Source organism: Conger conger, chromosome 4 (assembly GCF_963514075.1).
Source record: "Conger conger chromosome 4, fConCon1.1, whole genome shotgun sequence".
NCBI lineage: Eukaryota > Metazoa > Chordata > Actinopteri > Anguilliformes > Congridae > Conger > Conger conger.
Window position 1 is genome coordinate 68794429 of NC_083763.1, and position 26475 is coordinate 68820903.

The window sequence follows — 26475 nt, forward strand, 5'->3', positions numbered from 1 at the left end:
AACACCAATCACACATCATCATCTATCACCGAAAGCTCGTACGGTCTGGATTTGATCCGAGACCACAGGGCTCAGTCATGGGTGCCTTAACGTAGTGGTTAAGGTAAATGACTGGGACACGCAAGGTCGGTGGTTCTAATCCCGGTATAGCCACAACGAGATCTGCATAGACGTTGGGCCCTTGAGCAAGGCCCTTAACCCCGCATTGCTCCAGGGGAGGATTGTCTCCTGCTTAGTCTAATCAACTGTACGTTGCTTTGGATAAGAGCGTCTGCCAAATGCCAATAATGTAATATAATGAGCAGTCCTCTGGCCTCAAGAGCTGAGTCTTCAGTCTGCATCTCATGCAGCACCAGCTGGCATTGAGACAGTTCATCAGGAGGACCAGGAGGCAAGCAACACATTTTACTGCAGTCTTCCACAGGTTCCCATACACTGAGGGGTAACCAGGCAACCAGAAAGATTCACATACCGTAGTCAAGGCTGGCAGAGTGAGGAATATTATGTTTGGTGTGTGTGTGTGTGTGTGTGTGTGTGTATGTACTGTACCTGCCTGTGCACACAATTCAGACGTAGTTCCCTAACACTAGAGACATCCCTCTGAAAATAAAAGTATAAATCACTGTTCCCCATTCACAGGGCACTCTGAAGGGACCCAACAGGACAGTCTTATTGCTTCCTTTGTGCTAGGAGGAGAGGTGGTGATTTCACAGCCGGAGTCAGTATATCTGAACCATGCCCGAAGCAGAACAGGCGCAGTAGATCTAGCTGAGTGCCCCCAGGCATACAACATGGCACACGGTTATGATGCAGACGCACACAAGGGTTATTCATTTTTCATCCTGTGCTGGATGACACAGCACTTTACTTCCCTCATATTTCCCACCAGAAATGTGATCCGTTCATCTCTATCCCTCCCTCTGCTCCATCCCTCCTGCTGCTGCCAGGCTCTCTCTCTGTTCTCCCTCTCCTCTCCCAGGAGGAAGTGCTTGGCTTTGGCTTGTGACAGACAGAGACATGGAGTGAGAAGGAACTCTTTTGCTGACTCTATCCCACTCTTTGCCTCTTGCTTTCTCTCTCTTTCTCTCTCAGTGGTGGTCTGTCCTTGCCTTCAGGCCTTGATTCTATTGAAACAGCTTGAAATGTAATTAAAAACTCTGGTTTGTCGTCTTTTGGCGTAATCCACATTCTGGTTAGTTCCAGTGCCATTCCCATTCACCCTCTCCTCGATTTGTGCCTCTGTGTGATCAAAGAGGAGCCCTTACACAAGGGCCAGTTTTTGTTCCAGAACCTTCTGACCAGGGTTCGAGAACAAGCCTCACGGTCCCCAGACACAGCTTCAAAGAGCACACTTCTGCCCCGGTTCCCAGTGCTGCCACGTTGTGTCGAGAGCCCTCCATGGAAAAAAGACAACTGGGTCTCCCTCCCCCTTCCTGTGCTGTGAGGTCATTCCCACTGTGCTGTCATATGCAGGGGTTTTTTCCAAGCGCTAATGGTGTAGGAATGAAACAACACTTAAACATGAGCAGGACTGGGACTCAGAACATGCTCTGGCACAGAAACAAAGGCCTGTGAGCACACAGCCATGCACAGAAACTGTTCCACATGCGGGGTCACTTAAATTACCCCAAGGCACCGGCACTTTTCCTCATTCCTGCAAGACGGTAGGAACGTAAAAATTCACACGCCCCACCCAATGCAAGCACTACACCCCTGATGGCCCTGAAAGCCCCTAACCCAGTCGGGGTGGGGTTTGGGAGGGCTGGTGGGCAAGGGTCACTCCTGAGGAGCAGCATGCAGTAAGGGGCGTCAGCCAGTGTGAGGCGCTGAGGGTGTCCTTCTATTGCTGCAACTCTCCTCAATCTACCATGACTGGATATCCTGAGAGTCATCTTCTCAAAGAGGCAACAGCCCAACCCCCAGTCTAACAGAGCCTCTCGCCCCTCCTGAATCCCCCCGCCAACCCGTCATGACCGCGCTGGAAGGCTATATAAGGCCAAACTCCAGGAAGCACCCTGATTTAGAACAGGCCACCCCAATCCCCTCCATGGGCCAGCAGGGCACTTCCTTCTGGGTTCTGGTGACTCAGCACTCCTGGAGACCCAGGCAGGGAGCTCACCACCCCCCCACCCCAAACTGATCTGCAGCTCTTGGCCTCTTGCAAGCAAAGCCTGGGAGAGAGGAAGAGGAAGTAAGAGTGATTGAGTGAGGTCATGTGATCAAGGGGGGATGTAAGAGCATCAGGCCATGGGAGTGTGAGGGGTACTGTGGGGACATGAGAATGTGTGAGTGTGTGTCTGAGGTACAGTGGGGACATGTGAATGTGTGTGCGTGTGTGTGTGTGTGTCTGAGGTACAGTGGGGACATGTGAATGTGTGTGAGTGTGTGTCTGAGGTACAGTGGGGACATGTGAATGTGTGAGTGATTGGGAGTGTGTGAGGTATTGTGAGGACATGAGAATGTGTGAGTGTGTGTGTGGGAGTGTGTGAGGTATTGTGAGGACATGAGAATGTGTGAGTGTGTTTGGGAGTGTGTGAGGTATTGTGAGGACATGAGCATGTGAGTGTGTTTGGGAGTGTGAGGGGTATTGTGAGAACATGAGCATGTGTGAGCGTGTGTGTGGGAGTGTGTGAGGTATCGTGAGGACATGAGAGTGTGTTTGTAAGTGTGAGGGGTACTGTGAGGATAGACTGATATTCTGAGAGTGTAGCAGTGTGATATGGTGAAAGTGTGTACAAGTGCGTTTAGGTGTGTGAGTGTGATATTGTGAAAGTGTGTATAAGGATGTGTGTAAGAGTGTGATGGTGTGATATTGTGAAAGTGTGTATAAGGGTGTGTGTAAGTGTGAGAGTGTGATATTGTGAAAGTGTGTATAATGGCGTGTGTAAGAGTGTGAGAGTGTGATATTGTGAAAGTGTGTAAGAGTGTGTGAGAGTGTGATATTGTGAAAGTGTGTATAAGGATGTGTGTAAGAGTGTGATATTGTGAAAGTGTGTATAAGGGTGTGTGTAAGAGTGTGAGAGTGTGATATTGTGAAAGTGTGTAAGAGTGTGTGAGAGTGTGATATTATGACAGTGTGTGGTGCAAGGATGTGTGTAAGAGTGTGAGAGTGTGATATTGTGAAAGTGGGTATAAGGATGTGTGTAAGAGTGTGAGAGTGTGATATTGCGAAAGTGTGTGTGTGTGAAAGCTGTGCTCTCAGCCTATATGCCCACTGACGGCAGAATGGATTCCAGATGTCTCTGCGGTGAACGGATTGCCATACCCCAACAAAAATTCCTGGTATTCTGACACTACGACAAAACCCTTATTGTCTTCTCCTGTCAACAAATGTGTTTCGGGAGTAGCGCTTTCCAAAACAGATTTTATTAAAAAGCAAAACATTCCAAAACTAGATCCGCCCTGTTTCATACTGCATGTGTCGCTCTGGGGAAAACGTCACAGTGAGAGAGACGAACAGACAGGCCAGGTACGGGGGTACAGAAACAAACGGAGCGGGGGAACGCACACAAACTGGGACACCCCTCAAATGGGAGCCATGTCATCGGCTGTTTGTGTTCTGAGAGCGTTACCCGGATCGTGAGAATGCCCCCCCCCCCCACACACTCTGTTTCTTCAGCGTCATCCAACGAAAACCTTGGCCTTTTGCTCTCCTGGCTCCAGCTTCTAGAACATTCTCTGCTCTCATAAGTACACAAACACCCCAAAAAGACTTCTCCGTTTCACCCGCACTCCACAGATCTGACGGCTCTGCGGACGCGAGAGGGGAACGGGAGGGCCATTAATCATGATGTGTCTCTAAACAGCCCCTAACTCCTACCGAGCGTGAGTCAGCAGCTGCCAAGTGTGCCTCTGTGTCACTGTGAACATCCCCACCCCACTCCCCTCCCTCTGTCCATAACGCTCTTTACCCCACCCCACCCACGCCGCACGTCTGTAAGGCTCCACACACAACCCCCCCATGGGCTGTCGCCCCACTTTGATAATATTCATCTTCGATGGCCACTCTGTCGTGCTGTGGCAGTGCCACAGGAAATGCAGTTAGATCCATCAGGTCAGATGTCCTTATACTGGTGGGGGACTGAGACATTCACACAAAGACCTCTCCTGCCATCAGGTGGTGATGAAGATGAAGATGATGACAGAGGTGATGATGATAGGAATGGGAATGATGATGATGATGATGGTGGTGAAAATGGTTATTATACTAATGATAACCCTATCTGTCCACCATGCTCCAGATTCATATTTCATAAAAGCCTACTGTTCATGAGCCGTTCATTTTTATCTGCATCGCTGACATGCTTTGAAGCATCTGCGTATGTGTGTGCACGTTTATGTGAGAGTGTGTGTGCGTGTACTTGTGTGTGCACAGTAGGGGCGCACGTATCTTGGGGAACAGATGTATATCAACACATCAGCCTCATATTTACACAGTGAGGGCTTATTTTGGGGAGCCTGTGAGCACTTGTCTGCTCCTGATGTGTGACTCCTCAAACACCGCAGTGAAACAGGCCAAAGGGAGAAAGCATCCCCGAGAAGTGCGAAACAAAAGACAAGACTGCACCGAAACCACGGAAACCAGCCGAGCACGAGGGCAACAGCTGGCACACACACCGAGCACAAACACACCGGCAGTGGGGAGCTGAGGGAGAGAGATACAGAGAGAGAGGGAGAGGGAGAGAGGAACAGGGGAGAGAGGGAGAAGAGGAGAGAATGAGAGAGGTGAAGAAGGACGGGGAGAGTGGGAGAAGGGGAGAGAAAGCGGGAGTAAGAGGAGAACTAGCGGAGAGAGGAGGGGAGAATGAGAAAGAAGGACATGGGTGAGAGGGATAGAATGAGATGGGGAGAAAGGGAGAGGGGGAATGAATGAGGGGGGAGAGAGGGAGGAGAGAGACTAGGGAAGCCAGAGAGGGGAGAGAGGAGGAAGAGGGAGATGGGTGAGAGAGAGAATGAGAGGGGGAGAGAGGTAGAGAATGAGAGTGGGAGATGGGGTGGGAGGTTGCGGGGCCTGGATGTGTCAGTATGTGAAACTGTGGCCTTTGTTTCCACACATGCTCAGAGATTAGCCTGGGCGGCAGGGGTTTTCCTGGGCCCTGGGTGAGCACTGACCTGTACTGTGATTGGTGGGGTGAGTGCTGACCTGCGCTATGATTGGTGGGGTGAGCACTGATCTGCGCTGTGATTGGCTGGGTGGCCCATTCCCCAGGGTTTGTCTTTTCCCACAGGGGCTAAATAGGGGAGTCATTGTTTCCCGGCTTTGGGGTCCCCCAGCCAAACCGAGCCTCACATGGCCCCCCTTTACAATGGACCATTCTATCCCTAAACCCCCTTCTCCTATAGGACAGATACACCCCTCACACACATACCCCTTCACTCCCAAAAGCACCGGGGTGAGAGGGCACCCAGTCACAGGATCCAGGACGAAGAGGGTATCCCATGAATCTCTCTCTCTGTCACTCTACTCACACTCTGAAACACAGTGGATCACAATCTGGGTTACCCACCACGCATCAACTGTGTATTTACTCTAACTGGATGGCTTGACTTCTCTGTAAACCACCTGCCAGGTCCCATCTGGTTTTGATTATAATGTACACCAGTGTTTCCCAATCCCAATCCAGTGGTGCCCAAAATCTACCGTCCTGCAGGCTTTCATTTCAAGCCTAATTTGGCACACCTGATTCTACTAATTGGCAGCTCATTTCTCTAGCTGTTGAATGAGGTGTTCTGTGTTAGGGTTGGAGTGAAAACCTACATGCTGGTAGATGTCCAGGAACAGGGTTGGGAACCGCTGATGTCTGTGCTAGAAACGTTTGCTCCATGACCTGGGTAGAGTCACGTACAGCACTGCACTATGTTCAGCGCTGAGCGCGCTCCCATCGGCAGATCTGCCCTCATGTTAACGGAGGAGACGAAGACAAAAGAGCAAAGTCCCTCAGGGGGAGTGTTTGTTATTTCACCCGACTCAGCTGGGAGCGACCGCGTATGGAGAGAGGGGTAAAAAAATGAAAACAATAACAGGGGGGGGAACGTTTTTTGGATGGGCCCGCGGTGGCATGGGGTGTGAGGGGTCCTCTTGGTCTTGCGAGCGAGGCCAACCCCCATAAATCAAGACGTGACAGGATGGAAGCCAAAAACGGAGGGGTGGCGAGGGTGTTATTTTAAAAAAATCTTAACAGGACTTCCCATGTGTGACACATGTAAAGCACACAGCTGTAATACCACAATGCACAATGACGAACGGCCTTGAAAGCAGAATTGGCCTTATTCTGAGCTTATTCTAAACCCCTCCCATCGATACGGCTGACCCTCCGCCCAAGCCAGATTTAAGTATCCATGGTAACCAGAGCCAAGGGTGCAGGCCAGACCACCAAGCAAACAAAACAAAAAAAGAAATCAAACAAAAAGCATTGTTAGTATGATTTGACCTGTGACCGTCTCAGAAAGAGCCAAAGATATAAATATCCAACAAAGGTACACACCCTTCAGATCAGCTCATTAGAAATCAGGTCCTTTCCAACCAGAAATGTGTAGAGGAGCGATTTCTCCATGTGAGGGCCTAACAGAAGCACCGGACCCCACACGGTATCCCAGGAGACCCTGCTCTCTCTGTTCACCCTTACACACTCTCTCATACACAGCTGCAGCTAAAGCATTAGCCTCAGCTAGCGCTAAACCCTGCAGTCTCACACTGTCTGTGGATCGACACTCACAATACCTATCCCTGCCCTCCTGACTTCAAACACATGAATAAGCCATTGGTGACCAGAGATAGACAAGTTAAACTTTTGATCTTCAGAATAAAATAGAATGTGTCAAGGCAATGGCGAGATTATCTCCATCATACAGGTACGCCTGGATTCAATCAACATGTGTCCTTTTAACACTGGCTTTGATTTACCTGCCAAACACACTGAATGTTCTGTTTTAGATTTACTTTCCAGACATTCTGAATGCACACTATGTATGTGTTTGTTCACAAGCCAAAGTTAAGGACAAGCAGTAATTTCCTTTGTCGAGTGAAAATACTGAAATAGCACAGTTTTTAATAAAGAAAGATCCTCTTAAATGGAGTGAGATTGCCTGAGCGGGCACTTCCTGTTGCGGCCTCATGTACTCTCTCTGTCTTACCTCTGCACCACGTCCTCTCCGCTCCAGCAGGAGAAGTCGTCCACCACCATCTCCCCCTCGCACAGCATCTCTGGCAGCGCTGCGAAGAACGACTTGTAGCGCTGGATGTATCCCATGAACTCCCTGCAACAGAAGCGAGAAAAGGTGTGTGTGCGTGTGTGTGTGCGTGTGTGCGTGTGTGTGTGAGATAGAGAGAGAGAGAGAGAGAGAGAGAGAGAGAGAGAGAGACATAGTGTTGTGTTACTAATGTCCATCTCAGACCACTAGCAGTGTTGTACCTCCTGAATGACCGTTTCTATTTGACGGTCCAGAATTACCTCCTGCACTCAGTTGAACAGCAGTGAGGCACTGGTCCTGTTGTAAGGACAGATAAGTGCAACCTTTCGTTGGGTGCTGTAACATTTACTCATGCTAGAGACAGAGACAAAGAGACTACAAACATGATTAATGAATGCCTGAGTAGAAATTAGTTATGTCAGATGGACAATGGCTGAATTTGAACAGGCACTTTCTAAGGCCATCCTGACTTACAAAACTGGGGTCAAAGGGGGCCACAGAGCAAACTGGACCTCATTAATTCATGCCATGAAGCGTTGCATTTCAATGGCTTTGTGTCAATATCACAAAAATGTGAACTAATTATATAAAGCGTACAACAGACAATGAGCTGGAACAGGAAGTCTATTTCATGTTCTCTTGCATATATGTGTGTGCTTTTGCATTTACAGACTGTCACATTTATTAATATTACATTTCTCTTTGAAGTACACATAAATACAGATACAAATGCTGATGAACAAACCACACACATACACACACACACACACACACACACACACACACACACGTGTAAATACAGCCAAAAGATGACAGATGTGTTAGCTTGACAAAGAGACGGACATGTTACACAGGTTAACAGAGTGACAGACGCTTTGAGGCTTGGAGGATCCATGCTTACCTAGAGATCTTTTTCAGACTTCTAGGTTTATCGTTCTTGGAGGGTTTCAGAGGTAGTGAGCTGGGGAGGAGTCAATCGGCAGGGAAGAGAGGGAGGATCAGTCGAAGCAAGCAGGAGGGATGCAGGAAGGGAAGGAGGGAGAAAAAAGAGAGAGTAGAAAAAATAAAGACGACGAAACCAAACAAAGGAGTCGCACCGTTGACCTGGAAAAGAGAAGTTGAGCGTGCAGCGTGCAGAGTGAGGACTGCAGTGCATGCAGGTGCAGATGTGCAGGGCCAGTGGGGTTCCCATCATCTCACAGCCTCGCTGTTAAAGCTGTGTGTACCCCATCTCTTTGTGTGTACAACAGCCACGGTAAAACATGTTCAATTTCAGTTCAGCTGCTATAGCGATTCCGCCACTTTAATAATGTTTTTTCTTTAGTGCTATAGAGTACATCACTTTGAATTCCACTTCCATGTGCGAACACTGCTTTATAAATAAAAGTTTTATTATTATTATTATTATTATTATTATTACAGCAGTCTGGCACTCATGCAGGTGTGAAGGACCCAGGAACCAGGTAAATGGTGCCAGTGCTCTTAGCCATGGCAAGAAGCCATGATAGCTGATGGAAGCTGGAGGGGCAGGGGTCAGAGGTCAGGGGTCATGGGGGTCAGATTGAGCCTGGATCCCCCCAGCAGTTTTGTGCCATGTTCTGGGTTAGACATGGAGGAGCTGAGAGTCAGAGCAGACCCGAGCTTTAGCGACCCGTCGTCTGCGCTGATGTTGTTCCTCCAGCGTTTGGCGATCGGGCCCTACAGACCAGTGCAGGCTAGGCAGACTGGAGGAGACGGCTGTAACAAGAAGGGAAAAGAGTTGTCGCTGACAGGACCGACGGAGGCCGGGTGTGCGGAAGGCTGGCAGACATGCCGGTAGCTGTTCCGGCCGGCGGGCCGCTCTTGGCCGCCTGCGTGGATGCGGTGTCCTGTCAGGGGAAACTACAGTAACTCAGCCCTCCAGCTGATACTCCGACATCCTGCGGCTTCACTACAATGGCAGCTGTAATGAATGAGGCTTCGCGCGTCTAATGTGGGAGCCAAACGCACCCGGCCTGGTGTCACCCAAGGCTTCATGAAGACATGAGCCGATTCACCGCTGCCAGCACTCTGTAATATCGGCCAATGGAGAGATTGCTTCTGGGCTGTTGGGTCCCAATGACCAATCCGCCGTCCCGTGCCAGACTCAGCGGGAGGGGGACGCTGATCTTTGGCTTGAGCGTTTAATCGAGCCGAGCAGTTTTGAGTGAAGATGTGAAAGAGAGTTGACAGATCATAACACTGGTCTGTGAGCCACTGAACTACACCGAACTTGCCGGGTTGTCAGAGTTTCCAGACTCACAGTGTACAGTCCCATTCAAATGTGGCACTGAGACTTAAAGAGCCATGCCCACTAGTGTGTCAAAATAGAAACCTGGACACAGCTGGCCGTCTGTCTGTCTGCCTGTCTGTCTGTCTGTCTGTGTTGTCTGGCTCTCTGTCTGCCTATCTGTCAGCCTGCCTGCATCCCCAGAGGGTAGCTCCCTCTCAAATTCCACTCCCTGCCCCCATCCTCGCCTAACCCAATTAGAGAAGGTTACAGAAAACAAACCTATACACAAAACAATTGGCTGACATTACCCACAAACATGCAACATGTGGCTATTGTTAGAGTACTCTCAGTACAATGCCTTCTAGCATACTTATCTGAGAATCCCATTTAGGTTTTTAGTGGAGTGTGTATCCAAGTTTCACCATAAAAAAAAATCACCTGGCCCATGAAATAGCGCAGCAATCAAATAAAAGAGAACAGGAGTGAGGATGTATTTTATATTTAACCGACTACTGCGCCCGTTTACCGTCTCAAGTGAGCCAACTGGCCCTGCTGGGGGTGGTCCGAAGGTTGGGGAGAGGTGGAGGCAGGGGTGGAGGTCACTGGGGTCACCGGGGTCACCGTCACAGGGGGAGGGCCTGCGGTGGTAGCAGGTGCTGCTTCTGTCAGCTGCCCGCACACCTTATCCACCTGCGGAGAGACGGGGAGACATGGAGGCTTCAGTGTTCTGTGGAGGTCTGGACGGGATGGTCTGGCTGGTATAGGGACTCACATGGGAAACATCAAGTGTAAAACAACCGGACAGAATGAGAACCAGGATAAACAGTGGTGATGCGATTTATCCAGAAATCGCACACTGCCTTTAAATGAGGAGTCTTCTGGGTTTGGATAAGGTTCACCGTGTAGTTTCAGAGACCTTGTAGGTGCACCTGTAGCTGTTTCTCGATTCAGACGAACTTTTGCTCTCAATTATTTAATCAGCCCAACCAGTTATGTGATCTTTCACTTTAGTTAATCTTGATGAGTCCATGACTGACAACTGACGACTGCCCTTGTGTCCCTATACACTCTCTGAAAAAATGGTTCTTTGGCTTGTCTCCATTGGGGAACCATATTACGTTCTTTATCACCGTCCATGGTAGGTGTGAAAAGCATGAAAGCTTGCAGACTGAACCATTTCACCCAACGAAGAATCGCTGAACTCGACAGGGTTTGGAACCCTTTCTTCTGATGGAGTATGAAACTGATGGTTGATATAGATTCATTAATTGACCAATGAACGCAGAACATAAGGCACACGGACCCAGCCCCCAGTGAAGGAGCTGCCCGCCCCTTGCTTTAGCGAAGGCAGGAGAGGACTGTGAGCAGGCCATTGGGTCAGAGCTCTACTGCACCGATGAACAACCATGCAGGCAGGCCAGCTCATTTTCTTAACTGAACATTGTAATGCTGATGTAATACTCGCTACTGGTAATTTAAAGTACAAGAACACTGACTTAGAAATGTGGCAAAACATTCCAAAAAACCTGCTCTTCAAAGGGTTAAGTCGGCTAAAGAAGGTAAAACAGAGACATCCCAAAATAAATATAAAGAGAAAATATATCATTTCAACATGGAATTTCCCACTCGGGATTTCACTGCAAACAATAACATTCTGAACTACTGGAAACTGCAGCATTTGAGTCCATTTCCTGTTCATTTTGAGAGGGAATAAAACAGGGTAATAAAAGGGGATGAAATAAGAGCGGCTAATTCTAGAGTTTACCTTGGCATGTGGCGAACGTCACCCAAAAACAGTCCCTTAAATCACTGTAAAAGCAGGCTGGCTTTGGCCCCGAACACAGCAGGCCTCCCACGGAGGCCACAGAAATAAAATCAGGGTTTACCTAACTGCTATTCGTTAACAAGCGTTACCATATCAAATGGTAAGAATGCGACCCCAAAGCAAATCATGCAAGGAAGTGGGTTCTGTTCTTTTGCACTGGGCTTGATTGAGTCTGGGATGTGGCCATTCAGGACATAGTTGGGGGAAACTACCAGACTGAACACAAAACTGGCCACTAAGACACTGAGACACTGAAAACAATGACAAGCACAGTAAATCTGTGGCTAAACCAGGCCAGGCTGTTTGTGTTTATCTCATATAAATATTTTGTTTGATTTACAGCGGGTCTTTTAATGGCTCAAAAGGTTATGTTGACAACATGGAAGGGGAAACACGTTCCCAGCTATTTACATCCACCTCCCGGATGCTGGGAAGACGTCCGGACACTGAGGATTAATGGATGATGAAATAAACAAACAGACATGATCGCTGGAATTAAGTACACAGACAGGGAGCAAAAATACATTAAAAACTGCTGTAATGACTGAAAATATGAAAACATATGACCCTGTTACTAAAATCAAGGTCCCTGAGGGCCAGGAAAAGCTGGCTTTCCACCATCCTGTTACCTGGGAGTCAGGTGTGAAGACAGTCTGGCCATGTCAGTAGCACTAATAGATCAGTTAATTACCCAGAAGAGAAGAAAACCAGGACTGGACATGGATTCAAGGGAGTATCCATGACATATGACACTGCTCCATTGACTCTGAAATTATTATAAAGCAATGGGCTTGTATACACTGCATCAGTCCTGCAAACCTAAAAAAGAGGTGCATTAGATGCTTTATCCCAAATTGTTTGCTTCTTCAAATCTTCCAATTTGGAATGCCCTGTTGTATTCATAGGCCTGTCACATTGTTGCACGGTCCTCTCTCTTCACCCCCAGCCACACCTGTCACTGCGGTCCACACTGTGGTCCACCAGCTGCCCTGAGCAGGTGTCTCCTCAGAAGGCCACACTTCAGGCCTCGTGCCCTGCTGGCAGGAGCAGTCCCACAGGGGAGCAGATTGACCAGGAGGAACGTCACCGTGGAGCAACAATACGAGCGCTATCTTCCCTCTAGGAATACAAAGCGACAGCCAATCATAGGGCACGCTATGGCAGTGACAAGGTCAGGACTCCATACCAGACTATAGGCCGCAGCCAATGTACTGTATGTTAGTCAGTGCCACACCCCTGGGAGCTGGAGGCACCCAGCACACTAAATGTATAACAACATTACATTTCAGCATTTGGCTGATGCTCTTATTCAAGGCAACCTAGATCACATTTTCACATAATGCCTTTATACAACTGAGTATTTATTACCAAAACAATGGACGTTAAGAACCATCATCAACGGCACAATGGCAGTGTCCCAGTTATTAACTCACCATTTGTTGGAACTATACCATTTTTTTAAACATTACATTACATGTCAATTGGCTGACACTTCTATCCAAAGTGACCGACAGTTGATTTAGATTAAGCAGGAGACAATCCTCCCCAGGAGCAATGCAGGGTTAAGGGCCTTGCTCAAGGGCCCAATGGCTGTGTGGATCTTATTGTGGCTATGCCGGGGATTGAACCACTGACTTTAACCACCACGCTTTTTACTTTTTCAATAAAATATATTTTTTTGTTCTCATCTAGCTTGCTGGGTTTATTTTAACATAACTTGAAAACAACATTCTTTCTGGTGAAAACAGCTCCATTATGTGAACACACAATAATAATTATAGCCAGCACGACTCCCACTTGCCCTCACTGGGAGCACCGATATCTGGCCTTGACTTCTGAGAGTTACATCCAACATTTTTCCATGCCTTTGCCATCCTGGGTCCGGATTTCTCGCTGCTACTAAAATATGTCCCGTTCCCCAGGTTAGAACACCCCTGGCTGGACTCACCCAGACAGACAGGCTCCTCTGCCAGGGGACAGGAGGTTGGGTGATGGTCTCCCTGGTTTATGGCTGCTGGGTTTCAGGGATGACTGGTATTAATAACTGGGGCGGTGGAATTCCCCAGAAACCCAGACAAAGACATACCGGGAGCCTGGGAATGCTAGCAGGAGACGGTCTGGATGCGGATCAAGCGTGAGGTCCGCAGCACCCAGCACCGCGGCTCGGACCAGCCTTCACCTGCAGCCAAAACTAACCCCGCATCTGAACCCACCGCCAGAGCAGGCCCAAGCCCTGGCCCCAAACCGCCCGGAACAGCCCGGAACAGACCGTACCTGCGGCCTTCACAAGCTCACACTGGCGTGAGGTGTGAAGACGGGCCCTTAGCGCCCACCTCACACTCACGTAAACACTCAACTCTGCGGCCACACTCAACCTTCGCAGGCCCGGACTTACTGAGACTGCCAGATGACCTCACACTCGCAATCACAGGCTAGGCAGGTCCTCACCAATATAGGCGTACTCTCTCAGACAGTGAGAGGACTCACAACAGCCCCGGGCTGCAGAACGTCGCACGTGCTCGCCACTTAACCAAGTGCAGATCCCCCTTTTCAAATCCCTCTGCTGCCTTTTGGCTAACTGTCATATTTTGCCTACCTTTGTTATGACATCCAAGCAAGTGAAGGTAATTTGTACTGGATCATAACTTTTTCTTACTCTGCGGTGTTGTGTAAATGCGCACCGAGACCCTCCGGCTTGTTGAGGAAATGATTCATTTCCCCTGACAGTCTCGGCTAAAGGGAAACCCCATCATCATCATAGGGCCCATAGGGAATAGTTGTTGTTTTTTTGGAAAGAAATAAAAGAAAATATTTAACAAAATGTTCCAGATTTTTTTTCTTTGTTTTCTTTGTATTAATTGCATTACAGGAACTAAACTCTCATAAATGTAAACATTGAACTATTATAAAATAATTTGAGCAACCTCATAAAACAAAGTCACACTATTACACAGCGAGCATAAGAAAACAAAACATAAAAACATAATGGCCACATCAACAGCTCTGGCACAGACAGAACTGCAAACAAAGGCCCCTTTATGTTGCAGTGCACGCAAACTAGACTCAATCTGTAGCCCGATTGCTTCGTCGCTGATTTGCTGGATATGGTATCTTACAACTAAATAGATCAATCGATCAATAAATTAATTACTCAATCGATAAATTGATTATCCTGTGAGTGACAAGCCCTCCAATTAACATATCCGGTCCCTGGCAACAGTATAAATCACAGTGTACAGGTCCCTTGTGCTATCTCATTATCAAACTCTGAATGGAGGCTGGGGGCAGGGATGGGGAGCAGATTGAATGTATCCTCTTTTCTCCAGACCAGGTTTCAAATACACCCAAGAGGATAAGACAGAAAGTCAGTCCACTGCTTTATCCTGAAATCCATCTCTGTAATGGTCAACAGCCACCAGAAACCCAGCAGGTACCATTTCATTTGGGAATAATTAACATCTTATTAAACAAAACTGAACTTTAAAATGCTTAATGTGAGATGAACATTGTTTTGGATGGTATTTATTGGATGATACTACCTGACATGTGTGTTATCTTTGTTGGTGAGGAAAGATGTTGGAAAGATGTTCATGAAAGTGTTGCATTTAATCCAAACAACCCCAAAATATTTTTTGAAACAAATGTTACATTTTGTCATTTTATATCACTGTACCGAATCAGGGCAAGGGTCTGCTTGCATACTGTGTTGCGGAGAAGACATATGGGATGCAGTGTGTATCTGCTTGTCTTTTGACTGGGCCCAACTGTGTATACAGTACACCAGCTTTTACAATGTGTCATGTACACATACATACAATGTTGGATGTGTATAAGTACTGTACATAACAATGACCCTGACTATATACTGAACATGTAAAATGTATTTATTCTGTGTGTGGGAGTGCATGTGTAGGCATGCACATCTGTGTATATGTATGTATGAGTGTACATTTGTGTGTGTGTGTGTGTGTGCATGTGTGTGTCTGAGAGAGAACCATGGGATGTCCAATGAGGGGCGAAGGGCGAGTGAATCCTCCCGCCAGTGCGACGCTTCTCTGGGAGTATTGCCTTACAGCTGCCACTGGTGGTCGGCGAAGGCGGTTTATTTGTCCAAGGATTAGCCACAGAAGCTGGGGAACTTTCTCAGCGCTCTCCCTGACCCCTGCGCCGCAGTGCACTCTGGGACGGGGTTGCGGGGACGGCACAAACGCCCCCTTTTGTCCCCGGCGGTGTTTTGTATTCTGCGCGGCGGGTCGTCCTCAGACACCCTGGGGACGGGCCGCCTCCCCCGCAGCCTACGCCACAGAGGGAGCGGACCCAGAGACACACTGGAGCCCTGCCTGGGGCTCAGCTTCAACGGGAAACACACGCACCCGTATATACTGCATATACCTTCCGAGTACATACTTGGTCCGGTTCCTCTTGGTTTAAGTCACAGTGGATATGTGCTTGTTGTGATCTTGCAATGGGGGCAGTGTCTGTTTCCATTCCCCCGATTACCACCGCATTGTCGTAATGCTGACAGCAGCAAACCCATAGACAAACTCACAGACTGGTTTTCAGGTGAGCCAACTCAAATGGACAAATAAACTGGAAGCTAACCTAAATGGGGCTTAAATGGGCTAACCTGGCTATGGTTGCCAAACCCACGCTCCAGCACTGTGTGTGCTGGGGGAGGCTCTCTGCTGCATCCCAGAATGCTAAGAGGCTGCTAATTGAATAATAAGGAACATGAGCAAAAGGTCAAAATGTCAGACCTGGCCTGACCCCGTGACCTCCTCCCGCTCAAATTCCCGCCGGTCGCACGGACACTCTCGTTTTCCACTTACTCCAACGAGCGCGTGGAGAGCCTGATCAATTGTGACATGAACACATAAACCGATCGCAAAGCAAAATAAACGAAAACAAGCGTGACCTTTGCCTGTTTGAATGTAAGGACAGATACTTTCACGGTTGGCTCGGCAGCTAATTTAATAGGACAACAACATCAATACCAATGAGCTACGGTTAGGACACTTAAAAATGTGGCTCTTAAATTGTGTGTAAGCCCTACGTAGCTTATTTCATGGTGGTAGCCACTTCATCCGTAATACTTTACAACACACAGGGTGACATAGGACACCAGCCCACAGACCACACAGGAGCAGCTTCTGGGTAAGTTATGAGTCTTAATAACTGGATGGGATCACTTAACACACTTTATTATTAGATCTGTAAGATATTTAAGGCAACGAAAATACAAAGTGACAACTTTAGAATTCGGCCGCATATATTTAAATATTCCCTGTATTTTTTATTTAATGTTGTAGAAAGGAAAGAAAGAACTTGCCATATATAGCAATTGCAGAGACAATAAAATCCAATGAAAGCTAAATTAGTGTCATGTTTTGAAGGGCTTTCTCGCACTCATCCTATGAGACATCTTAAGGTACATTCTATAAGACATTAAAAAACCCAATAAGAGTAAAGACATATGCGATACTCTCATATGGAAAATCTTGTACCTCTAGTTTATTGGATAAAATGCACTATGTATTACATTAATATATTCAATAAAGTAGGGATATATCTTCCATATGACTGTGTTGTGACACTCTGTTCCCTTATTAGTTGCTATATTTAAGGTAGCTCCTTGATTAAAATGAGTTAACATAGCCACTTGTGTTAAGAGTTCCTGCATTTAGGAATACACAATATTTACTGTAGTTCATGTTTCTCACATGAAGGTTAGGGTGACTGATATACACACTCCTCCATCATAATTCACTGCAAATACCTGCCAGCGTCTGAAGGGAAACCAAATTATGAATTTGATTAATTTTCAACAGAGCCCCCGGTGGTAAATGTAAAAAATTGCATGCCATTGGAAAAAGTTTGCATTCCGCTGCAAACGTTCTGTGATCCCTTGTGCAAGGGAACACAAAATCATTTTTGTTTAAGTATTTCCTAGGCAAATCCCAACATTTTAGCTCTATTGCTTGTGCAATTTCACGGATTTCAACTGAGTTACTTTGACTCGGTAATACTTCACCGGCAACAAAAAGCTCCCTCAGCAGGCTAAATCATTTCGGGGTCACTGACAAAACTATTGTGCGGGGAAAAGTAAATATTTGATATTAAAACAAAATTCTCACCTGAAAATACACATACACACACACACACAAACACACACACACACACTCTGTTAAGGGACTCTATGAGCAGTTGCCCTACAGGGAGTCCCAGCATTGGCACAGATGACAGCAGAAGCCGTGCTCCAGTAAAAGGGGGTTATATTTGTCCGTGTGTCTGCCCGGCGCATTCTGACCCCTCCTTGGTATCCCAAACTTGGCCCTGAGCAGATTGCCTAATGTCAGTGGCCTGGGACAACAGGGCGGTGTTGAAGCACAGCGAGGCGTTAAAGCCACGTCTCTCAGTCTCTCCCGTCTGGCTGCGAAGCCACGGCCTCTCACCTGTATCCACGGCTACACGCTCTGGGATGGCGCTCCCAAAAGCTACACATTTCTTCAACAATGCTGCGGAAAGGAATTACTCCACTCGCCCCAAACAGTTTTTACATGTAAAAAAATGAAGAGCTATGTGCAGAAAATCAGCAGAGGACATTCACGGGTGAAACTCTACACAAGAAGAGCAGTCGTATATCATCAGTGGTGTGCAGGAACCTTGTATCTACATTTATTGTCATTGTTTAACATCCAGGTCTATGTTAAAGAACTAATAAAGCTGTTTCAAATGGTAAAATTGTAATGCTCAGTCAGAAATTCTGAAATGGAAAATACAGTTTTTTGTGATTGCTCATACATTTTTTTAGAGACAGAAGATGCCTCACACTGACAATATGAAAAAAAACAGCCTGTATATGTTAGTTTATGCATATTTACTGAATTCATGAAAACAATGCAAAACTGCTTCAAACAACTGAGACAATGCACAGTTGGCAAATTACACTATTTTTTCCCCTCTAGTGGCAAAACTATATCACTGTGGGAGCTATGAATTCAGTGGGCAGTCAGTGAAGGATACCCATGTTTCTATGGCTGAATGACTGATTTGTTGAGGTGTGATGGTGAGTTAGCCAGGGCCACAGATGTCACATTGGGGTTGAAGGATGAACCATTTTAGGTACACTTCCTTGGTTCAGGGCACAGAATAAGCCTGCTTAGTCTGACTGTTCAACCTTTAAATATCTGACCAAGATGGCCCTGCTGACCTCCACTATGTTTCAGAAATACCAGGGTTTGATTTGCAGACCACTGGCTTTCAGGAAGAGCCTGTATTATAACTGGAATGAGACAAAAATGGCGGTCAGTAAAGGAGATAAAATATTTGGGGCTTTGCTGAGTGTTGTAAACTATACACGCTACTGGGCAATGTATCTGATGACTGTCTGCAGAATCTGTCAATGCATTTGTATCTGTCCCTACTCAAACAAACCATAATAATATATAATAATAATAACTGTATCAGCTAACAGACTCACAAGACATGCTGAGGAAGCAAAACTAGCCAGTGGGAAATTCGGGCCAGGGTTTTGGAGAGGCACAACCCAGCCCAACTCACACGCTACATGCTACAGATAACTACACAGTGGCATTGAGAATGAGCTTGGCTCAATTCTCCTCTCTGTCATTCAGTGGGCTTATGTCTAAACAAAAGCGGCTATTAATATTTTTTTCATGAGAATCAAATGAGAAGGTTTGGTAAAACCCCTGAATTAAGCAGTTAAACAGCACATAAATTCTCTTAATCCTCTCTCCGTGGAAATGGATTATTGCCGTCTCTTCAGTTTATGCATTTGAAATTCTTTCTTGGTTGTTTTCTCATGAGTTTTTCGGGGCACTTAATCACGCAGCAGTTACAGTAGATTAAACTTCCCCCAGGTCGTCTCCGCGAGGCCGCGGAATGAGGAATCGTCCCCTAACGTTCTCGCGACGTTCCCCTGCAACGTTGGCGCGACATTGTCATATTTCGACAACCAGTTATTAGGCGCGCTACGACAACATTATGTGTTAACCGGGTCGAGACCTCCAGCCACTAAATCAAACTGGGAGGGAAAGAAAGGGGGGTGGGGGGGGGGGGTGCGGTGACATGAAGTGAATAGATGTCGTGCCAGCGCTCGCCCTGGCCATTCTGCGCTGAGACTGAGCCCCGGTGCCCAGCGGGGGGTGTCGCGGGCCCTGGAGAGCCCAAACCCTGGTCCAGGGGTCCGGGCCGCAGATGCCAGCGAGGAGAGAGGGGTAAACCGACCCCCAGCAATCCCAAACATGCATAAATGCGGTGTGGTTAACACTTGATCTTTAGGATCGCATGCTGAAAAAACACTGGGTCGGAATGGAAGGGGCGTAATCCAACGTCTCCTTTTCGGAACGGACGGTCCTGCACCTCCTACGCTCCCCCCCCCCCCAAAAACATCTCCACCTCCCACTCTAACCCCCTAAACCCCCGCCCCACTAAAACTTCAGCAGCCCTCCTTTTCAATGTGAGCAGGAATGTGCTAAAACCTAATCCCTCCACACAACTGTCAATGCCTGCCTTTCAACCAACACACGCGCACCAGCCCGCATTGTTACGGGAACCCAGAGCCCCAAAAACGTCCAGCTGTACCCCCCCGCACCCCCTCCCCCCCCGCCCTGTCCGGGGGCTGCTGTGTGACATGGGACTTCTCTCCAGCACTGGATCCACTGCCCCACACCCTCCTCCGTCAGTATCCCCAATCGCTGCTCTCCCATTCCCCCAGCATTGTCCGCTAGACACAGGACCAGAGGCGCGTTCAGGACTACGCCCCGTACAAAAGCACAGTGGCGCTCAGTTCATGGTTCATACTGGAGCTGACCGCTAATTCTCTGGAGAGCCTCCAGCACAAAGCCACAGCGGTTATATGGTAACAACTCCTTTTTAACACACAGTCTGCACACTGTATCATTCTTCCGTACCATGGAAAAGAAAGCCAGCCTCATACTTAAATTCAACTCAGTCGTTCAGAAACCTCTCCTATCTGGCCGCCCTCGCCCATAGGAACATTAATATTCTGAAAAACTAAAAATACTCAAAATAACCTTTTTTATATTAAAAAAGAAACTAAAGTTGAGTAGAACTCAAAGAGAGGTATGGACATGGAACTGATAGGTCTGTTGCGAAGCTCGCGTTGTGGTTTTCATTAACGGGCCAGAAGAGCTGCTCCAAAAACAGGGAAGGAGAAGAAAGAAGGGGAAAATTTTCTGTATTAAAGACGAGGCTCGGTTAACAATGTTTCCCGGGACTTTGGACCGCCCGAGCTCGCTCGCAGTGCGTGTCACTCCCGAAGATGAAATGAGACCCAGCATCGCCTCATCTGGGTCCCCTTCATCGCCAGAAACAATTTTCTGCTTCTCTCCGCCTGAGCGGGTCCCATTTGTATGGCTGACTGAAACCCATTCAGCTTTGTCAAATCCGTCCCGTCCTCAGGTCCCGCTCCCCGCTCCATGAATGCCACGCAGACTGCCAGCCCCCCGAGCACGGTCCGCATACTTGGCCGGAGCCGGCCTCCCAACCTGGCAACCCTCCCCCCCCCCTCTCCGCTGTTATTCCGAGGCTCGCCAATTAACCCAAAATCGACCGAAGTGACACGCACGCACGTTTGGCGGGGCTCCCCCTGACGGAGAGGCCGACGGCAGGCATTAGCGGGGGCCTTCGCCGCCGTCTACTTCTCCTCCTGTTTCTCCTCCGCTCTGCCGCAAAGGCTGCTGGGAAGGGGAATGTTTTGTGTCGGAGGTGAAAGGGGGAGCGGAGCTCTGCGGCGGGGATCGCGGACGGGGTGGCGGTTTTGAAAGCCGAGGGTGGAATGCTTGACCCGGACTCGTTTTTGGTGTCAGACGTGAAAAACATGGCAGATTCGGGGTGGGGCTGGGGAGGGGGGAAGGGGGGGGGTTCTGGAATATTCAGGGAAGCGTGATGCCTGAAAGGAGCAGGAGTTTTAGAAATGTAACTTTCCAAAGAAATCACAAATATACACACATACACACACACACACACACACACATAAACACAGACTCACACACACACACACAAGCACACACACACACACACACACACAGACTCACACACACATAAACACAGACAGACACACACACACACACACACACACACACCACACATGCACACACACACCCACACACACACGCACACGCACACACAGATAATTGCAGCAGTGATTCCCGGCTGATAAGCGGCTCCATCAGCATTCAGGCTCAATGGGAGAAAGGGCCCAGTAAAGCGAGGAGGTGCACGGTAACGCTTGGATACGCAAAACTCAGCCGAGCGCTCAAGCGCTCTCATTCCTGTAAGGACACTCTCCGCACACTGGACCTAAAACTACGTATACGCTTATTTACAGAACCTCAGCACATTCACTGCTCACTAAAACACTGATGAATATTAAGAAGGCAGACATTTAACAAGCGCTCCTGTGTTTTAAAGAGGCAGACTCATTTGGTAAAATAATAAAATATTGCAATAAAGAATATAAAACAGGGATGTACATTTCAGGATCAAAGGGAGGTAATATACCATAGCCGTCTCTCATACTACCACAGGACACATTAAAGGCCTTTTGCGGTCACTAACACACTGTTAGATTTTACACAATCCAACAGATGTGAACATTTCTTTTCACGGTCTGCGTGTGAGAGAGTGTCATTGTAAACCCTCCCTGTCTGAACGACCTAATAAAAGACCCGGAATTCTTTAGAAGGAATGAACATGGCTCCAATAAGTGTTTCACTGTGACACTAGCATTCTGCAAACTCACCACCCACTAAGACCCTATCAATCAGCGACATCACGTCTGACCGGTAATACCTCGGAATACATCAGGTTATTACGATGCCATTGCCATGCCACTTGAACAATATGAGCTATCATAAATCATTTTGCTCACTCTCGCACCGCAAATCTCTCAAGGTGAACTAAATCACACCGGGACTTCAACGGAGCCCTGACTTACAGACGCTATGGCACAGAAATCCCACTACGCCCGCAGTACGTCCGCCACGCGGAATCCGTGAAGATCGGTCACTGCAATCCCGAGGGTTTGCAATGACATCAACCTCACCAGAGGTCACCTGTGACGAGGGCAGGGAGTCATTGATCTTTTAAAAAATAAATAAGTAAACAAAAGAAGCCCTTAAAATAAATGATGGTGTGTTGAGAGGGGCTGTATATGATGATTTATGGATTTCCCCTGTCTGGTAATTTGGCTAAGTAGGTTTAGCTCATCTTCCATGCTCATCAATGGGGCTTTCACCATGTACAGACAGCATCAGCCTTTCATATTGGAAGAAGACCATCTCCAAGGGATTTACTGCATGCAAGCTGACCTGCCCCACATTCAGCGGGTAATACGGAAAACATCACTCAACAGACAGAAAAAGAAACCCAGGGAACTTTGTGTGGTGAAGTTTCCCGTCTGAAAAGATTAGCACCTTTTACACAGAAACAGTGTGATTCATCCCGGACAACGCCCGTCACTAGAGTGTGTAAATGACACAGGACTCATGCAGAGAGGTGTGGTGTATTGCAGACTAGGTCTGGGTCAAATACCGAATTGATTTTTTGATTCAAATAAATTTTCTTCGCATTACTGACGTAGACTGGTGTATAGAGACCTACAAAATACTTTCAAATACTGCTTTCTTGTCTTCATGGCTGACTCGATTGCACCTGGCAAGATCAATCGAGCACAAAACAGCACTTGAATCCAAAACAATTATGTATTTGACCCAGGTCTGCTGCAGACTGGCACAGAGTGCTACGGTTTGGTAAGGAGTAGAGTGGCACAGAGTGCTACAGTTTGGTAAGGAGTAGAGTGGAGCAGTGTGTTACGGTTTGGTCAGGAGTAGAGTGGCACAGAGTGCTACAGTTTGGTAAGGAGTAGAGTGGCGCAGTGTGTTACGGTTTGGTAAGGAGTAGAGTGGAGCAGTGTGTTACGGTTTGGTCAGGAGTAGAGTGGCACAGAGTGCTACGGTTTGGTCAGGAGTAGAGTGGCACAGAGTGCTACAGTTTGGTAAGGAGTAGAGTGGAGCAGTGTGTTACGGTTTGGTCAGGAGTAGAGTGGCACAGAGTGCTACAGTTTGGTAAGGAGTAGAGTGGCGCAGTGTGTTACGGTTTGGTAAGGAGTAGAGTGGAGCAGTGTGTTACGGTTTGGTCAGGAGTAGAGTGGCACAGAGTGCTACGGTTTGGTCAGGAGTAGAGTGGCACAGAGTGCTACAGTTTGGTAAGGAGTAGAGTGGAGCAGTGTGTTACGGTTTGGTCAGGAGTAGAGTGGCGCAGTGTGTTACGGTTTGGTAAAGAGTAGAGAGGCGCAGTGTGTTACGGTTTGGTAAGGAGTAGAGTGGAGCAGTGTGTTACGGTTTGGTAAGGAGTAGAGTGGTGCAGTGTGTTACGGTTTGGTAAGGAGTAGAGTGGAGCAGTGTGTTACGGTTTGGTAAGGAGTAGAGTGGCGCAGTGTGTTACGGAGTGGCGTGACTCACTATAGCGGACAGGCGGGGCCCGTGCAGCTGGGTGTACAGCACGGCGTCGTTGATCTGGTTGCGGATGCCCAGCAGGGCCAGCTCCAGGTCGTGAGCCCCGGCCAGGGAGTCGGTGAGGCCCTCCAGCACGGAGACGTAGCGCCTCCAGGGCTGGTCCAGCTCGGACAGGGCGGCCAGGCAGCCGCGCATGACGTTGAGGCAGTACCCCACGCAGGGCTTGATGAGCGTGAGGCCGCGGCAGTGCGAGCAGTACTGCATGCGCACCAGCGCCCGGGCGCAGTCCCGCGAGAGAGCCGCGTACTCCGTGGCGTTCAGCAGCTCGGCCCCCACGGCCAGGGCCTGGCTCAGGCCCCGGCCCGCCCTGAGGGCCCGCGTCAGCTCCTGCGCCAGCGCGCGCGGGTGGGGCCCGAACGGGTTCACGTCCTGCCGCGTCATCCGCAGGCACTCCGCCAGCTCGGCGGACAGCGCCGCCATGCCCGGGTTCACCAGCCGCGCGTACACCAGCGGGAACAGGTCGTCGTAGAAACGCTGCACGGCCGACTCCACCGACACGTTGGCGCCGTGGATGAAGAGGGCGATGTCGGTGAAGAGCTCGCTCACGTGGGAGCCAGCGTCCTCCGACAGCGCCTCGTACGTGCTGTCGAACAGGTCGCTGGTGTGGTTCATGGTGAAGGACACCAGGGACTGGAACGTGTCTGCGGTCGAGGATGAGAGAAAGAGAAGGAAAAAAAAACTGTGCTAAGAATGCAGGGATTTTTTATTCGACATTGTGAAATAACTACCATACCTACTAGAGGGAGAGAAAAATATACAAAATGTAATTTAAGCTGGCATATTAAGGTATGAGAAGGTCAAAGACCACACATCATTCTGGTATGTATATACAATCGCACATTTTTAATACCCCATAGTTTATTTAAATCCACAACATTATTACAGAGAGAGAGACCGCGGGAGAGAGAGCACACACACAAGGGGGAGAGACGTGTTTACTATCCCAAGGAAAACAACAGACATTGACAAATTCCAAACATGAATACGCCTTTATTTATTGTAAATACATATATGCATCTGAAACCATTGTATTGGTATTGGAGGGAGAAAGTATGTGTGAAAATAACCGCATCGAGCGACCGCATCAAGGCTGGTTTTATATTCACAGCTTAAATCACCACGAGCCTAACGCAAAGTCATTAAATGAGTAAAATACACAAGACATTGGGCATTCTGAAATTGGAGATATTTCAGCAAAGGGAAAAAAAAAACACATAAATCTGTAAAATGGAAAAAGAGCATATATATACGCGTGATACGAATGTGAGAACCCAGGCCCACCCGGGGGGGGCCTCCACAAGCGGCTGTCTGGGGTTTACTGAGGCCTGCGCAGGGCGCAAATCACTCCTCTGGGGAAAGCAGGCAGGGCCGGAGAGAGGGAGAGATGGGAGGATGAGCAGATAGAGGAGAGAGGAGGGACAAGGGCGTGCACCCGACATGACCCGGGGTCAAGAGAGGAGATTAGGGAGGAGGAGGAGTAAGAGAGGGAAGGAGAGGAGGGGATAGGGGAGATGAGAAGAGAAGAGCGGAGGGAAGATAACAGGAAGAGAGGAGAGAAAGGAGACCTCCCTCAGTAGGGGCTCGTTCCAACACCATTTGGTGAAGGGTGATTTGTGCTGCGCCATCACTCAGACCACCACTGGGCATGAAGGAAGAGAGAGAGCATGAGAGAAAAAAGGAGAGCGCAAGAGAGCATGACAGAAAGAGAAAGAGGGGGGCAAAAAAAGTCAGGGGAAATGAGGAGAGAGCTCACAGCTGTGGCTATATTCATCTTTTGTTTACATAGATCTTATAATAGATAAATAGATAAATACCACCAAACATTACAGCGTCTGTTGGATCACTTTCAATCAGTGGGCCAAGATGCTGAAAACTTGCAGCCCAGCAGACAAACCTCACAGAAAAAGACACTGTTCAACCCTCAGCAAGAAAGCCAGGGCAGTTGACTCTCTGAAGGACAACCTTGATGAAACGGTAGTTTTCTGTGGTGGAATGAACACCAGTGGGGCCCAGGGGGGCTGTGGGAGGCCTGTGTGTTGGGTAAGGAGGACGTGGCGATCGTGTTTGCCCGTGAGAATCCAAATGTCACTGCTGCACGCCACACCAATGCCCAGGGCGGTTAGTCCCTGTCCTTCAGGTCTGCAGGACTTTATTTCCAGCTCTCAGAGTGAAAAATACTGCTTCCCAAACTCAGGAAGAGCTCTGCCATAAAAAAAACATTCAGGTGGAAGAGAATACAAAATACACTGTGGCACTGTGGCACTGTGGAACACCTCACGGTAATGCACACTATACACACGACTGGGGACACTCCAGCACCAGGGCTGAACAGCTCACGGTAATGCACACTATACACACGACTGGTGGCACTCCAGCACCAGGGCTGAACAGCTCACGGTAATGCACACTATACACACGACTGGGGGCACTGGCCGAGATTCACTTAACATCTGCCCTTAACTGACTTAAAAACATACCAACAAATACTACAAGAAATTGTTTTGGGGTATTTTTTCAACGACACAGATTGATTTAATCTTGGCGAATGCTGATTTTGTCAATCTGTCTGTGTAATTGAAAAAAATATATTGTAATCACTGAATCGCTTTTCCAACATTAAGGGAAACTTTTGTCCCGCATCTTTGATT

General features: G+C 48.2%; 1 protein-coding gene across 2 annotated transcripts in view; it reads right to left on the minus strand.

Annotated features, from left to right (window-relative positions):
- The window catches only part of gpc5b (glypican 5b), a 135605-nt gene that overhangs the window by 79561 nt on the left and 29569 nt on the right, over positions 1-26475 (minus strand). The window contains exons 3-6 of one of the 2 annotated variants that reach the window (XM_061240431.1): positions 23774-24468; positions 9969-10132; positions 8093-8152; positions 7135-7257 (exon numbers count right to left, since the gene is read on the minus strand). In XM_061240431.1, the coding sequence (XP_061096415.1) occupies positions 7135-7257; positions 8093-8152; positions 9969-10132; positions 23774-24468 (1042 nt within the window). The remainder of the gene's footprint in view (positions 1-7134; positions 7258-8092; positions 8153-9968; positions 10133-23773; positions 24469-26475) is intronic. The other variant, XM_061240432.1, reaches the window with a different exon arrangement.